At 42.3% G+C, this 14,496-nt stretch overlaps 2 protein-coding genes across 2 annotated transcripts in view; one reads left to right on the forward strand and one right to left on the reverse strand.

The window, feature by feature from the left end:
* LOC121376986 (calmodulin-beta-like) overlaps positions 1-14,496 on the forward strand; it is a 65,996-nt gene that overhangs the window by 9,278 nt on the left and 42,222 nt on the right. The window lies entirely within an intron of this gene.
* LOC121378034 lies at positions 4,957-5,550 on the reverse strand. The gene has a single exon (XM_041506131.1). It carries the CDS (start codon positions 5,548-5,550, stop codon positions 4,957-4,959), a length of 594 nt encoding a protein of 197 aa, XP_041362065.1.

A 14,496-nucleotide genomic window follows, 5' to 3' on the forward strand; every position in this document is an offset into this window, starting at 1 on the left:
TACGACGATTACTCTCCCACTAACAACTAACGATTAGCTCATTACCTGAGAACAGCCTAGATAGCTGAGACCGGCCTTGATGGTGTCGTGGTTAAGGCTGGTAGGTACAGGGTTCGCAGCCCGGTACTGGCTCCCACCCAGAGCGTGTTTTAACGACTCAATGGGTAGGTGTAAGACCACTACACCCTCTTCTTTCTAACTAACCACTAACATAACAACTAACCCACTGTCATAGACAGACAGCCTAGAAAGCTTAGGTGTGTGTCCAGGACAGCGTACTCGAACCTCAATTGGATATACAACGGAAATAAATTTAAAATAACATAAGTTAACATGTTAACTGTATAGTAAGTCTGGCTAACGGTAATATAGTGAATGTTTTTGGGTTTTTGGGGTTTTTTTTTTTTTGTCCAACGTTGGATGAATGTGAAAAGATAAGAGGGCGATGGTACCAGTCAGATTCTTTGCAAGCGCTCTGTACTCGGCCTACGAACTCGCCAGTGTTCAACTTTGCAGTTTTGTCGCGTCGGAATAGTCGATGTATTTTTCGTGCTGGGGTGTCGTTAAATATTCATTCATTCATTCATTCATTCATTTGGGGCGGGACGTAAGCCCAGTGGTAAAGTGTTTGCTTGATGCGCGGTCGGTTTGGGATCGATCCCCGTCAGTGAGCCCATTGGGTTATTTCTCCCTCTAGCCAGTGCACCACGACTGTACATCAAAGGCCGTGGTTTGTGCTATCCTGTTTATGGGATGGTGCATATAAAAGATCCCTTGCTGCTAATCGAAAAGAATAGCCCATGAAGTGGCGACAGGGGGTTTCCTCCCTCAATATCTGTGTGGTCCATAACCATATGTCTGACGCCATATAACCGTAAATAAAATGTGTTGAGTGCGTCGTTAAATAAAATATTTCATTCATTCATTCTGCGTCGGTGTGCATCAGTTGCTGATTTTGTGGAAACCAGGGTATAGGAGTGGCCAATGTACTATGTGACGTTCTGTGTGCTTTATATGCAGTTATGTTGTAAACAACGTGAAACGCTTACCAACCGTGTCTCGGCTATTGGTCTGCCCACATACCTGTTATTCATTTTACGACGGCCTTTACTACTAAAACCTGCGCGTGCAACCGCACGTGTATCATTAAAGACGGCAAGCGTTCTTATTTACAACATGTAATTGCACTTGTGTATGTTTGTGAGTACTCCAGTGTAAGCGCAGTCCGAAACGCACTTGCCATGCTCTGGCTCGGGGAAGGGTAAATATGCGTGGATCTTCAAACTTCCGGGCGGTTTGAATTCCATCGCTTACAGCGCAGTAATGCAGAGTTTGGTATGTGCTATCCTGTCAGTAGGATGGTGTATAAAAAAGATCCTTTGCTACTAATGGAAACAAAATGTTGCGGGTTTCCTCTCTAAGATTATATGTCAGAATTACCGAATGGTTGATGTCCAATAACCTGTCAATGTGCTCTACTGGTATCGTTAAACAAAACGAACTTTATAACGCAGTAATGAAGACCTTGGTATGTGCTATCCGGTCTGTAGGATGGTGCATATAAAATATCCTTGGCTACTAATGGAAAAAAATGTAGCGGGTTTTCTCTCTAAGATTATATGTTGTGGAGCACTGGCAAAAACGAGAAATAGCCCTGTGGGACCACCGACGAGAATCGATCTTTGATCGATTGAGCCTCAGGCCAGCGCTTTACCACTGGGCTACGTCCCGCCCCGTTATTTGAGGATATGCTCTAGCACACGGGGAAAGGTCTCCCTCCCCATGCCGCCCCCCCCCCCGTCCCCGTTTCGTACGCTTATGGGTATCTAAAACAAGAAAAATATATTTAATATGTAATTTTAGTCATAAAAAAAGGCGCTGTCAGACCAACACATCTTACAATGGCTACAAACTCATGACCATCCCTTTAAAACAATTCGCCGGAGTGTCGTTAAAATTGCTATTCGGTTTCTATCCGAATACAGATGTACTCAAAAACCATTACGCAAAAACACGTGCGTCAACGCCACACCATTCCGCGAATCGAGACAATAAATCGTCATGGTAACCCCACTCTCAGGATTGTGTTTCGGCTGTTTTTATGGGGAATTTATTTAATTAGGCTGATGCCGGAAAGTAGACCGGAGTGATTGCAACGGTTTAGTGCTGTTTTCAAGAATTACGGTACAATGGAGTGATTCCGTATTGTAGTCCTCAATAGACTGGCACCTAAGTGGTTTGGGGACAGGACGTGGCCCAGTGGTAAAGCGCTCGCCTGATGCGCGGTCGGTCTAGGATGGATCGATCCCCGTCGGTTGGGCTATTTTTTGTTCCAGCCAGTGCACCACGACTGATATATCAAAGGCCGTGATATGTGCTATCCTGACTGTGGGATGGTGCACATAAAAGATCCCTTGCTGCTAATCGAAAAAAAGAGTAGCCCATGAAGTGGCGACAGCGGGTGTCCTCTTTCAATAGCTGTGCGGTCCTTAACCATATGTCTGATGTCATATAACCGTAAATATAATCACCATCATCATCACCATCATAATCGTCATCATCATCAGTAGTAATTGTAGTAGTAGTAGTAGTAGTAGTAGTAGTAGTAGTAGTAGTAGTAGTAGTAATTGTAGTAGTAGTAGTAGTAGTAGTAGTAGTAGTAGTAGTAGTAGCAGTAGTAATTGTAGTAGTAATAGTAGCAGCGGTAGTAGAAGTGGTGGTGGTATCCACTCCAAGCGTACTTAAACAGTTAAATGATGGAAGATATTTCCATATACTTACTTTTCCTGACGCCCAATAGCCGGTGTGTATTTTAGTGCTGGGATGTTATTAAACGGACATTGATTCATTCATGCACACCCACTCAGTTCACTTGCGAATTCTAAAATCGAGGTAATTTTAGAATATATATATATATAACACCGATATTAGCTTTGTCGTGTTCGATCAATAATCTTTCCCATTATCTGTGTGGTTCTTATTATTACCGTAATTGAAAGTGTGTTGAGTGCTTCGTTAAATAAAACATTTCTTCCTTCTCTCCTTAGTCTTGCGATATGCAATTTATATGTTCGTGTATATTAATAACGTCCACCCCCAAAGGAAAAAAAAAGAAATGTTTTATTTAACGACGCACTCAACACATTTTATTTACAGTTATATGGCGTCAGACATATGGTTAAGGACCACACAGATTTCGAGAGGAAACCCGCTGTCGCCACTACGTGGGCTACTCTTTCCGATTAGCAGCAAGGGATCTTTTATTTGCGCTTCCCACAGGCAGGATAGCACAAACCATGGCCTTTGTTGAACCAGTTATGGATCACTGGTCGGTGCAAGTGGTTTACACCTACCCACTGAGCCTTGCGGAGCACTCACTCAGGGTTTGGAGTCGGTATCTGGATTAAAAATCCCATGCCTCGACTGGGATTCGAACCCAGTACCTACCAGCCTGTAGACCGATGGCCTAACCACGATGCCACCGAGGCCGGTCAACCCCAAATGATGTCCAGACCATTATGTGGTGAATTAGAGGGCTCAAGTCACTTAACAAGTTTGTTATTTGGGTATATAGCTGATAATGCCGGACATAATTGGTATAATATAGTCCGCGTTTGTTACATCACTAGGATTGTGTCTGAATGAATTGCCCTTTACTGGTGATGTTTTTTAATGTTTGCCAAAACGAATTGTCGTTCTTTCTGACAATGACTTTTGCACACGGTCCTTACGTTCTAGAAATATAAGGCGGGTCAGGTCAGGTCAGGTCAGGTCAGGTCATAGGTTTTAACTTATAAGGCGGGTTTGTTTTGTTTCGTTTTGTAAGTGCTCTCAACATGATTCCAACGAGTTCAGGGCCGTAGCTAGGGGGGGGGGGGGGGGGGGGGGGGGAGGGGGTAGGGCGAGGGGAAAACACCCGGAAAAAATTATAGAAACTTAAAGAAAATTATCTTCTTAATCGTTTAAGGAGTTTTAGACTATTTACTACTCAGTTCCCCCCCCCCCCCCCCAACAGAAAATCCTAGCTACAGCTCTGGAGTTGCCCCCATCAACCGGTTATGCCCCTTTAAGGGCGGAACCGGAAAAAGATCACCCAATCGATCAAGCCCTCCGAAGGGTTAAAACTAGGGGGCAACCACGGGAGACTAACCACGACGGCCCCCAATATGGGAAAGGTTCCAGTATGAGCTATAAATCGAAAAACTAAATCACAATTACTCCCAATAGCTCCATTTCCTTTTCGACGAACCGATCCATATTGTGTGCCAAATTACCTCATAAAAACTTGGCATTCTTTCCTATTTTGAACTTAATCCTACGGGACATTCAAATATTCAAATTCAATAGCACCACAAGTACCCCCCCCCCCCCCCCCCCTGCTACCGACCCTGGGCCCATATTTTCGAAGCTATCTTAGCCTACGAAATCGTGACATCATCGTAAGCTATGGCGTGCGCTGTAGTGACGTCACAACCTACGACGGTTTTACGATTTCACAGCGCTAAGATGGCTTCGAAAATAGGGCCCCTGGTCGCACTTGCCAACGCGGGCGTCCCTCCTCGCACCTACCCCTAAACCTTTTCCTGTCCTGGACGGATGAGTCGGCATGGGTCGACACCTGCGCCCATGACAGGTGTGCGCTGAAACAGCTTGTTCTTAATGTGCACGTTAAATCATATGGTCATGTTTCGTTTTGTAGTAAGGCGCTTGCCTAGCGCTCCATCGAACTAGGATCGATCCTCATCGGATGGTCCATTTGACTATTTCCACAAAGGCTGTGGGATGTACTATCCTGTTGGATGATGTATATATAAAAGTTCCCTTAACTGCTACTCGAAAAGAGAAGCCCATGATGTGGTGATAACAGCGGGTTTCCTCTATCATTATCTCTAAGATCTTTAACCATAATATGTCCGATGCCATATTTTTTTTTTTTTTTTTTTTCTCTTTCACAATTTAGACCAATAGTCCAGTCTGTAAGATAAAATGAGCTGTTTTTTCCAGTTCGCCTCTCTTTCCATAGAGTTTGGTGTGTATGGCAGTTTCGATTGGCCACTCAGCTTGTCTCAGGTCTTGATGAATTGGACACGCCTGTAAGATGTGTTCTGCTGTTTGGTCTTCCAGGCCACAACTGCAGGTTGGTGTTGCTGCAAGTTTAAACTTTCTGAACATGTGAGCATTCAGTCGGTTGTGGCCTGTCCGGAGTCTCAACAGAGTTACTTGTTCCAAGCGACTGAGAAGGTGGTAATCATCTTGTTCTGTCCTGGGTCTGTTGGCTGCCTTTATCAAGGTTTTCTTCTCTGAGAAGCTAATGTTGTTGCTGGGCTGTACATGATTAGCTCCTAGCTTGGCTAGCCTGTCTGCTTCCTCATTTCCTGGAATCCCACAATGTGCTGGGATCCACTGTAGAGCTACTCGTCTTTCCTTTGCTACCTCTTGCATGGCTTCATTCAGGTGAGGAAGTTTTTCCCCTTGCAAGGCTTGTAGGACTGAGAGAGCATCTGTGAGGAAGACAACTTGTTGACAGTCTTCTTTTGCATCCTTGATCATTGTAGCAGCCTGAATAAGTGCATGGGTTTCTGCATTGTAGTTGGAACTGTGGGTGCCGGTTGGTACTTTTGCAGTTAGGGTATTTCTTGAAGGGAGCTTGATAAATATGCCTGCCCCTGCCATATAACCGTAAATGAAAAATATATTTAGAGCGTCCTTAAATAAAGCAGTTCTTCCTTATAGTGGGGCGAGATTGTAAGTTTATTAAAACTGTAGTTGTGTTTGTATTTTGCATTAGTAAATAGTAACCGGAAGGGACCATGATAGTCAATTCGTTATAGCAGTAGTTAGTAGGTAGGTAGGTAACTAGTTTAACGTGCTCGTATACTACTAGGGTTTCCAACACACCAATCACGAGTCCGACCGACCTCTGATAAGATCGTGGGCCTGACTCGGGACAGGAATGGTAGTTCGTTGTACTCATCGGCATACGTTGGTTATTAATGTATAGGGAGATAAAACGGGACTTTACGACCAGTTCGTTCTATTCAGTAGTTCGTTCTAAACATGTTCGTTATAAGTGTACTTTACTGTAGTACTGTAGAGTCAGGAAGGTTTGAACATTGATTCTTACGTAAAAAAAAATCTGAAGCTCTTACTTATTGGGGCGGAACGTAGCCCAGTGGTAAAGCGCTCGCTTGATGCGCGGTCGGTCTAGGATCGATCCCCGTCGGTGGCTCCATTTGGCAATTTCTCGTTCCAGCCAGTGTACCACGACTGGTATATCAAAGGCCGTGGTATGTGCTATCCTGTCTGTGGGATGGTGCATATAAAAGATCCCTTGCTACTAATGGAACAATGTAGCTGGGTTCCTTTCTAAGACTACATGTCAAAATTACCAAATGTTTGACATCCAATAGCCGATGATTTACAAATCAATGTGCTCTAGTGGTGTCGTTAAACAAAAATAAAAACAAACTCTTACTTGCTGTAGCATGGTGAATGCACCTTTAACAATTCCCCGCAACCAATAGCGCGAGTTCATAGTGACGAGTGGGTGCTGGAGATCCATTCAATATCATGTATAGCGAAAGGTTGCGAGCACCCTCGGGCGTTCGTACTCTTCAACACTCTCAACGTGAGAACACCCCATGGTTTTTAATGGACCAGTCGTGTAGCGATCATCGAAGCAAATGAGCCTGTGGGCCTATGCAAAAATGGATCGATCGAATCGGCAGCTCTGGGGTGCTTTCTGTTTTTAATTAATTTCTCATCATATGATCCGTCCCGGGTCAGGCCCCCCTGGCTATCCAGAGGCGGGACCCGGGACAGACATGCTCGAAATCTTCGTGGTATATGAGCATGACAAAATTATCCGCTCCGCTCCATCATATGATAGCAGTATACCAAACAGCATCTCACCGGGTCAAAGTTCAAAGGGTACCTAACTTTGAATGTTGCATTAAATAAGACCAAACTTAAATTTAAAGGTTTTATTGGTTTTTGTTTTACGACACCACTAGAGCACATTAATCATTGGCTATTGGATGTCAAACATTTAGTAATTTATATATATAATCTTAGAGAGGAAACATGCTACATTTTTTCATTGGCAGCAAGGGATCTTGTATATGCACTTTCCAGCAGTTCTTTTTTGTTGCACATTGATTTTTTATCTTATCATCGGCTATTGGACGTCAAACATAATTATGGTCATTCTGACACTGTTTTTGTAGAGGAAATCCGCTGTCGTCGCATAGGCTACTCTTTTACGACAAACAGCAAGGGATCTTTTATTTATGCTTCCCACAGGCAGGATAGCACAAACCGTGGCCTTTGTTGAACCAGTTATGGATCACTGGTCGGTGCAAGTGGTTTACACCTACCCATTGAGCCTTGCGGGGCACTCGCTCAAGGTTTGGAGTCGGTATCTGGATTAAAAAATCCCATGCCTCGACTGGGATCCGAACCCAGTACCTACCAGCCTGTAGACCGATGGCCTAACCACTACGCCACCGAGACCGGTCTGTTCACTCTAGGACGGAGCGGGAAGCTGGGATACGAGCCCAGCACTTACCAGTCTTAAACTTGATTGCCTAACCACTTTCCGGTGGGGCCTCGGTGCTTTAGCAGCCGATAATCTTGGCAATTCTCTCAGCAAATCGAGACCTCTCTTTCTCAGTCTTTTCAATCACTCTCGGGCACTTCGGAATATATCTGGCGACGTGGCAGTTATACCCCCATTAATCTGGTAAGTGTTGCGCTGCCCGAGGTGGCAAATGAGCGATCTATTTTGAGTCGAGGGTTTCCTATTTTCGAGGCGCTAGCTGAAGCCAGAAGTGCGCGAAACGTTTCAATCGGTTTCGAGAAAGCTTGAGAACTTATCGAATTTATCGCTGGCACTTGGAAGTAGCTGCAAATGAAACGTCATTCCGAAGTGTGGGCTTTTTTTTTCTCGATTACTTTGAATGTATGTAGTCTGTTATTGCTGTAATTCTTATTAAATCTACATATTATTTATTGCACACCCACCAGGGGGTCAGTCCAGAGGTCTCTAAGGAAACGATCTTAACGCAACCAGTTTAAATGATTCTCTTTAGACTATTTACAGTGATTTTGCTGTTGTTGTCGTTGTTTGCAGGAACCGGAGCCTTTATTATTTTATTTTTTACACATTAATGTTTGCCATTGTAACCAAAATCTGATATAGTTTGTACCAGATCCGTCAGTGCCCCCATCCCTCCCAAAGTCGTTCCTACGGGCCTGGTTGGTGGGATGTTTTTGTTGGTAGTGGTGGTACTATTATGGTGTTATTGTCTGTTATTGTGTTGTTACCGTTCTTGTATTTTTGTTTGGTTGGTTGGTGGGTTTGTTGTGGGGGGTTTTATCTTGTTTATAGACGTCTGAAGATGCCAGTAATTTAGGGTGAGGTGCAGTTGTTAATCAGACTTTTATCTGGGTGTGTGCGCATATTATGGTCACGTCTGTTTCCGACGCCCGTGTATCCTACAGGTAACCGCCGTACAATGCCGCATAAGCAGTTCTCAAGTTCCTCAGTGGTAAAGCGTTCGTCTGATGCGCCGTCGGTCTGGGATCGATCCCCGTCGGTGGGCCCATTGGGCTATTTCTCGTTTCAACAAGTACATCACGACTGGTATATCAAAGGCCGTGGTATGTGATATCCTGTCTGTCTGCTATTAATGGAAAATTGTAGCGAGTTTCCTCTGAAGACTACGAGTCACAAGTTACCAAATGTTTGACATCCTAATCAAACAAAACAAAAAGTTTCCAAATACGTTGCGTATTGTTTACTTTTACATGTATCCATAACACACTTGGAATATTTCTCGTTCCAGCCAATGCTTCACAACTGGTATATCAAAAGCCGTGGTATGTACTATCCTGCCTGTGGGATGGTGCATATAAAAGATCCTGCTAATCGAAATTGTAGCCCATGAAGTGGCGACTGCTGGTTTCCTCTCTCAATATATGTGTGGTCCTTAACCATATATCTGACGCCATATAACCGTAAATAAAATGTGATGAGTGCGTCGTTAAATAAAGCATTTCCTTCCATAACAAACTGGACATCGGTCAATTTTACAGTCCTGCACTCAGCAGAATGACCAGTCCTACCTTTATTGGATGCGCAATTCAAAATATCGCAATGAATCGCTCGAAAGAAAGAACGTGTATTTCGTTTAACGACACCACTAGAGCACATTTATTTATTAATTATCGGCTATCGGATATCAAACATGATCATTTTGACAGTCATTCAGAGGAAACCCGTTATATTTTTGCATTAGTAGCAAGGGTGGTTAAGCCATCGGACTACAGGCTGGTAGGTACTGGGTTCGGATCCCAGTCGAGGAATGGGATTTTTAATCCAGATACCGACTCCAAACCCTGAGTGAGTGCTCCGCAAGGCTCAATGGGTAGGTGTAAACCATTTGCACCGACCAGTGATCCATAACTGGTTCAACAAAGACCATGGTTTGTGCTATTCTGCCTGTGGGAAGCGCAAATAAAAGATCCCTTGCTGCCTGTCGTAAAGAGTAGCCTATGTGGCGACAGCGGGTTTCTTCTAAAAAAAAAAAACCAGTATCAGAATGACCATAAGTTTGACGTCCAATAGCCGATGATAAGATTAAAAAAATCAATGTGCTCTAGTGGCGTTTATTTTTTTATAAATAGTCTAACGCATTTTATTTTGGCGCCCGATCAGTTGCTCAAAATCACCTTAAAAACCTTTTGGCCGAGCAGTCTTAACTATTTTGGGTTAAATTTTAGAGTCCAGACATGTTTTTGGATGCAGTTACTCTTTGTAGACTTAGGTAAAAAAAACAGGCTTCACCGAGGAATCGAAATTCAGCCAATCAGAACACGGCTCCCACTCGGTGTTACTTCAAGTTTGCGAAGTGTCTGCTATTTGGTCCGCGCTCGCGTTGACTTTACTAAATGGCTTTTTTCCAAATTCCGCCCACCTCAAACTTGCACCATCCCACAGACAGGATAACACATACCACGGCCTTTGATGTACCAGTCGTGGTACAGTCTGGAACAAAAAATACCCTTATCCTTCTTGACCCTCAGATCATTTTAATATATATATATATAGTGTGTGTGTGTGTGTGTGTGTGTGTGTGTGTGTGTGTGTGTGTGTGTGTGTGTGTATGTATGTATGGTATGTATATGGTTGTGCAATGTATGACAACAAATGTAATGAATATAACTCCCATATATATCACATATTGTTTATATACATAATATGAAATATAAAACCTTTATCTTACCGTTATACATGTACACATAATCGTGTTATAATTTTATTGTTGTTGTATATTTAAGTCGATGATTCAAGGCACCCCAACCTTGACATTGCCAGTGATCTGGGGGTAATAAAGGTTTATAATAAAAAAAAAATATATTTAAAAAATACCCCCAATGGGTCCATCGACGGGGATCGATCCCAGACCGACCACTGCGCTACGTCCCGTGCTCCGATTCCCGCTCGAATGCGTATCCAGTATTTTATGTTATATATTGTCCGCCATCTTCCTTTGGTCGCTGTCAGTAATTACATTAAAAGAGAAAATATTGTCGAACATAATGACTTTGTATAGATCTAATAATAATTGCCACAGAACAAACTAAAAATGTACTTATACCGATTACACGTCCGCCATAGGGTCAATAGAAGTCCGTTTCGATTATTGTACGATAAATCGGGACGCTCGCGCATGTACGTTCTGTGTTAAATTCCTCCCTCCTTTTTTCATTTATCAAGTCACATTTTCCTGATTTTCGGTAATTGCCACTTATTTTCATCAAAGTCCACGATCCACGAAAATGCACGTTTAAACCCCCCAGGCTCTGTGGAAATACGTGCTTCGGTCAATACACTATGAAGAGATGTGCTATATTCGTCCCGACTTCTTTGTAATCAGTGACATATCGTTAGAGAACCCATCTCTGGTCCTTCTGGCCTTCCCAGCGAAAACAAAAATCGATTCAGGTCTGTATCATTGATGATAGACCGCTTAGAAAGTAGCTTTTCTTGTTTTTATTTTTAATTTTTATTATTATTGTTTTGTTTTTTTTTTCCATTGTTGGTGGCGTGATAACATAGGTATCCGATGTTCATTTTGTCATTGGAATCTCGATTAAAGGGACACACCCTAGTTACTGCTATTTGTTAACCATTACGGCGTTGTTTTTCGCTATTAAATCCCATTTTTCACAAATAAAATTGCACTTTACTTACATTTTATTATTTAGAATACACATTTCCATTCACCTGAAGTGCTTTTTGGTAATCCTGATGTTTGTAAAACCACGAAATGCATTTTTTGCTTTTTTTCACAAGACGTGTTGTCGAGAAAAAACCGTTAAGCAAGCGAGGTCCAATCTATTTTTAGAGGGGATATTTCCATTTCAATGTCACAGACGTTGGTATATCACGTGACCGTTATCATTTTGGTTCGGTTTGTTTTCTCGTACACGGTTCGCGCAATCAACATCCGATTTGTTGTTGTTCATTTGTGAGATTTTTCTTCACAGTTCGTGAACATTTTCAGTAACAATAAAGTTCAGACAAGTAAGTGTCTCAATACAAAACGTTACAAACCCTTAAAACCAATAATTTTGCTAAGTCTTACGATATCTGGAGAGGGAATACAACCAGGACAGAACAGCTGGAACATGTCCAGGAGAGGTGAAACGAACGCACCCCAAGTCTGTGAAATTTGTCGTGACGTAGGCATTGTTGTGCTTCGAGCGACATCTACCGGTGACATCAGAATACTAACTTTCAAAATTATTTCAAGCAATTGGGACATGGGGATTTCCCATGGTATTTATCGATATAAAACCTGCTTTTTCACTCCATTTGATAAAAACGTGATCTAAGTGTGTTACAGGTTTGTAGATTAACCAAATTATAATTTATTTTCGCTGGATGGAACTAGGGCGTGCGGCTTTAAGTTCTTTTATATGACATAGATTGGATTGCTGATGTTTTGCGATGTGCTGTGGTATATAGTCGAGTCTGGTCTAACATCCACCTGCATCTAACAGCCACCTGTCCTTTACGACCGCCATAAATCCGGCACAGTACATTTCATTCTTTGTTGTATCTGTATATAACAGCCACCTGTCGATAACGGCCGCCATAAATTCCAAACATTGCATTTCCCTCTTTATTTTACATGTATAGAACAGCCACCTGTCGTCAACGGCCGCCATAAATTCAGAACAATGCATTTCCTTCTTTCTTTTACCTCTATATAACAGCCACCTGTCGAAACGACCGCCATAATTCCAGCACAGTGCATTTCCTTCTTTATTGTATCTGTATATAACAGCCACCTGTCCTTAACGGCCGCCATAAATTCCAAACATTGCATTTCCTTCTTTATTTTAACTGTGTATAACAGCCACTTGTTTAATGCGGCCAGCGGCTACTATTTTTGTTTTACCAAATTGGTTGGTGTAAACGGGGTCACATTATACATCTTAGTCCGCTGCACTAACCGTTTGTTTAGAAAGCCAACACTTCCAGCAACATTGCCGTAAGGCCGTGTTTTACCACTCCACAAGTTTGATAGATCTGTCGAATCAATAGTCTGGCACATTAGCTTAATTATACTCACCGCTCGTGCTACTCTCAGACGAAAATATTAAGTTGTGTGGACCGCATTTCCAGCTGGGTTCCGCGGTGCTCTTTGAAACTGGAAGAAAATAAAAAAAAAAGGAAGATTTGTTTAACGACATCTTAGGGCATCGTATACTATACTATGGCTATTTTGGAGTCCAGTGATTGTTTTGACATTTGGTCAACAGAGAGAAAGGGTTATTAAAGTTAAAAGTGAAAGTCTGGGGTTTTTTACGACACCACTAGAAAACATTGATTTATTAATCATCGGCTATTGGATGTCAAAGATTTGATAATTTTGACATATAGACTTAGAGAGGAAATCTTTCATATGCACCATCCCACAGACACGATAGCACATACCACGGCCTTTGATTTACCAGTCGTGGTGCACTGGCTGGAATGTGAAATAGCCCAATGGACCCACCGACGGGGATCGATCCCAAACCGACCGCGCAGAAGGCGGACACTTTAACACTATTTTAGTGTCAAATTATTGTTTTGATATTTGGTCAACAGAGAGAAAGAGTTATTAAAGTTAAAAGTTAAAGTGTCTTTTGTTTAACGACACCACTAGAGCACGTTGTGTTTCGGTAGCAGAATCATTATATTAGGAAGGACGGAAATATTTTATTTAACGACGCACTCAACACATTTTATTTACGGTTATATGGCGTCAAGACATGGTTAAGGACCACGCAGATACTGAGAGAGGAAACCCGCTGTTGCCACTTCATGGGCTATTCTTTTCGATTAGCAGCAAGGAATCTTTTATATGCACCATCCCACAGACAGGATAGTAAATACCACGGCCTTTGATACACCAGTTATGAAGCACTGGCTGGAACAAGAAATAGCCAAATGGGTCCACCGACGGGGATCGATCCTAGACCGCTTTACCACTGGGCTACGTCCCGCCCTCCATTATTGATAAAAATAATGTATTATGCTCGCCAGAGGTTCGCATAATAATTTTTTTATTATTCCTAATATAATAATATTGACGCTACCAAACCACATTCTGGTAATATCAGGCAGGAAATTGCATTTCAGGACATCTAGTTTTAAGAATTTTACGAGGGAGCATATCCAAACCACCTTTAGAAACTTTGCTTTGCGCCCTCGATCTCAGTCACACACACCCTCCCCTTACCCCCACCAATGTCTACTTGTTTTCGGGATGCATTCAGTTAAGCAATAAATAACCCAACAATTATATACAGAGAGCAACCTGTAACTTGCAATAGTAATAACAGCTTAAAATTGGGTGGTTCTTTGTCATTGGAGTTCAGTCCTGTATACTGTACCTGTTTTAAATGTTCAAGTAGGCCTACCTTCAACATACGGAGAGTGGCGTGTCTAGCAGAAATACTATAGAATGTTTCAAAGGTTTTTGTACCTTTTTAACAAACGGGCGATTGCGTGTCTGGGAGTGTTCTGCATACTGCAGATGTCTTTCATAAATATATCGAGTTCGATACTTTTACAAAAAAAATACCCCAGACTCGCGCATACAACGATATTTTTGGCACAACTCCAATTTGAAGCTTTTGTTTTCACGGAAAGTGTCGAGAAGTGACGTCACCAAACGATGGGGATTCGTGTTTGTATGTTGCTGATAAGAATGTTTCGGAGTTCTCTGATTTTTCGAGAGTTTTGAGTGGGGCTTTTTTTATCATTTCATTGTGGTAATCTGTTTTAACGGTTGTTAAACCTCTAAAGTAAAGTACGTCTAAGGACTGTTTAAAATTCCACTCCATGTGGTGATCCATTATAAAGATACTGTTATGGCGTCGCTTCTACTGTAACTTCCGATTAAAGGGATTTTCCTGAGTTTACTGCAATTGTTA

This window comes from Gigantopelta aegis, chromosome 7 (genome assembly GCF_016097555.1).
Source record: "Gigantopelta aegis isolate Gae_Host chromosome 7, Gae_host_genome, whole genome shotgun sequence".
Classification (NCBI taxonomy): domain Eukaryota; kingdom Metazoa; phylum Mollusca; class Gastropoda; order Neomphalida; family Peltospiridae; genus Gigantopelta; species Gigantopelta aegis.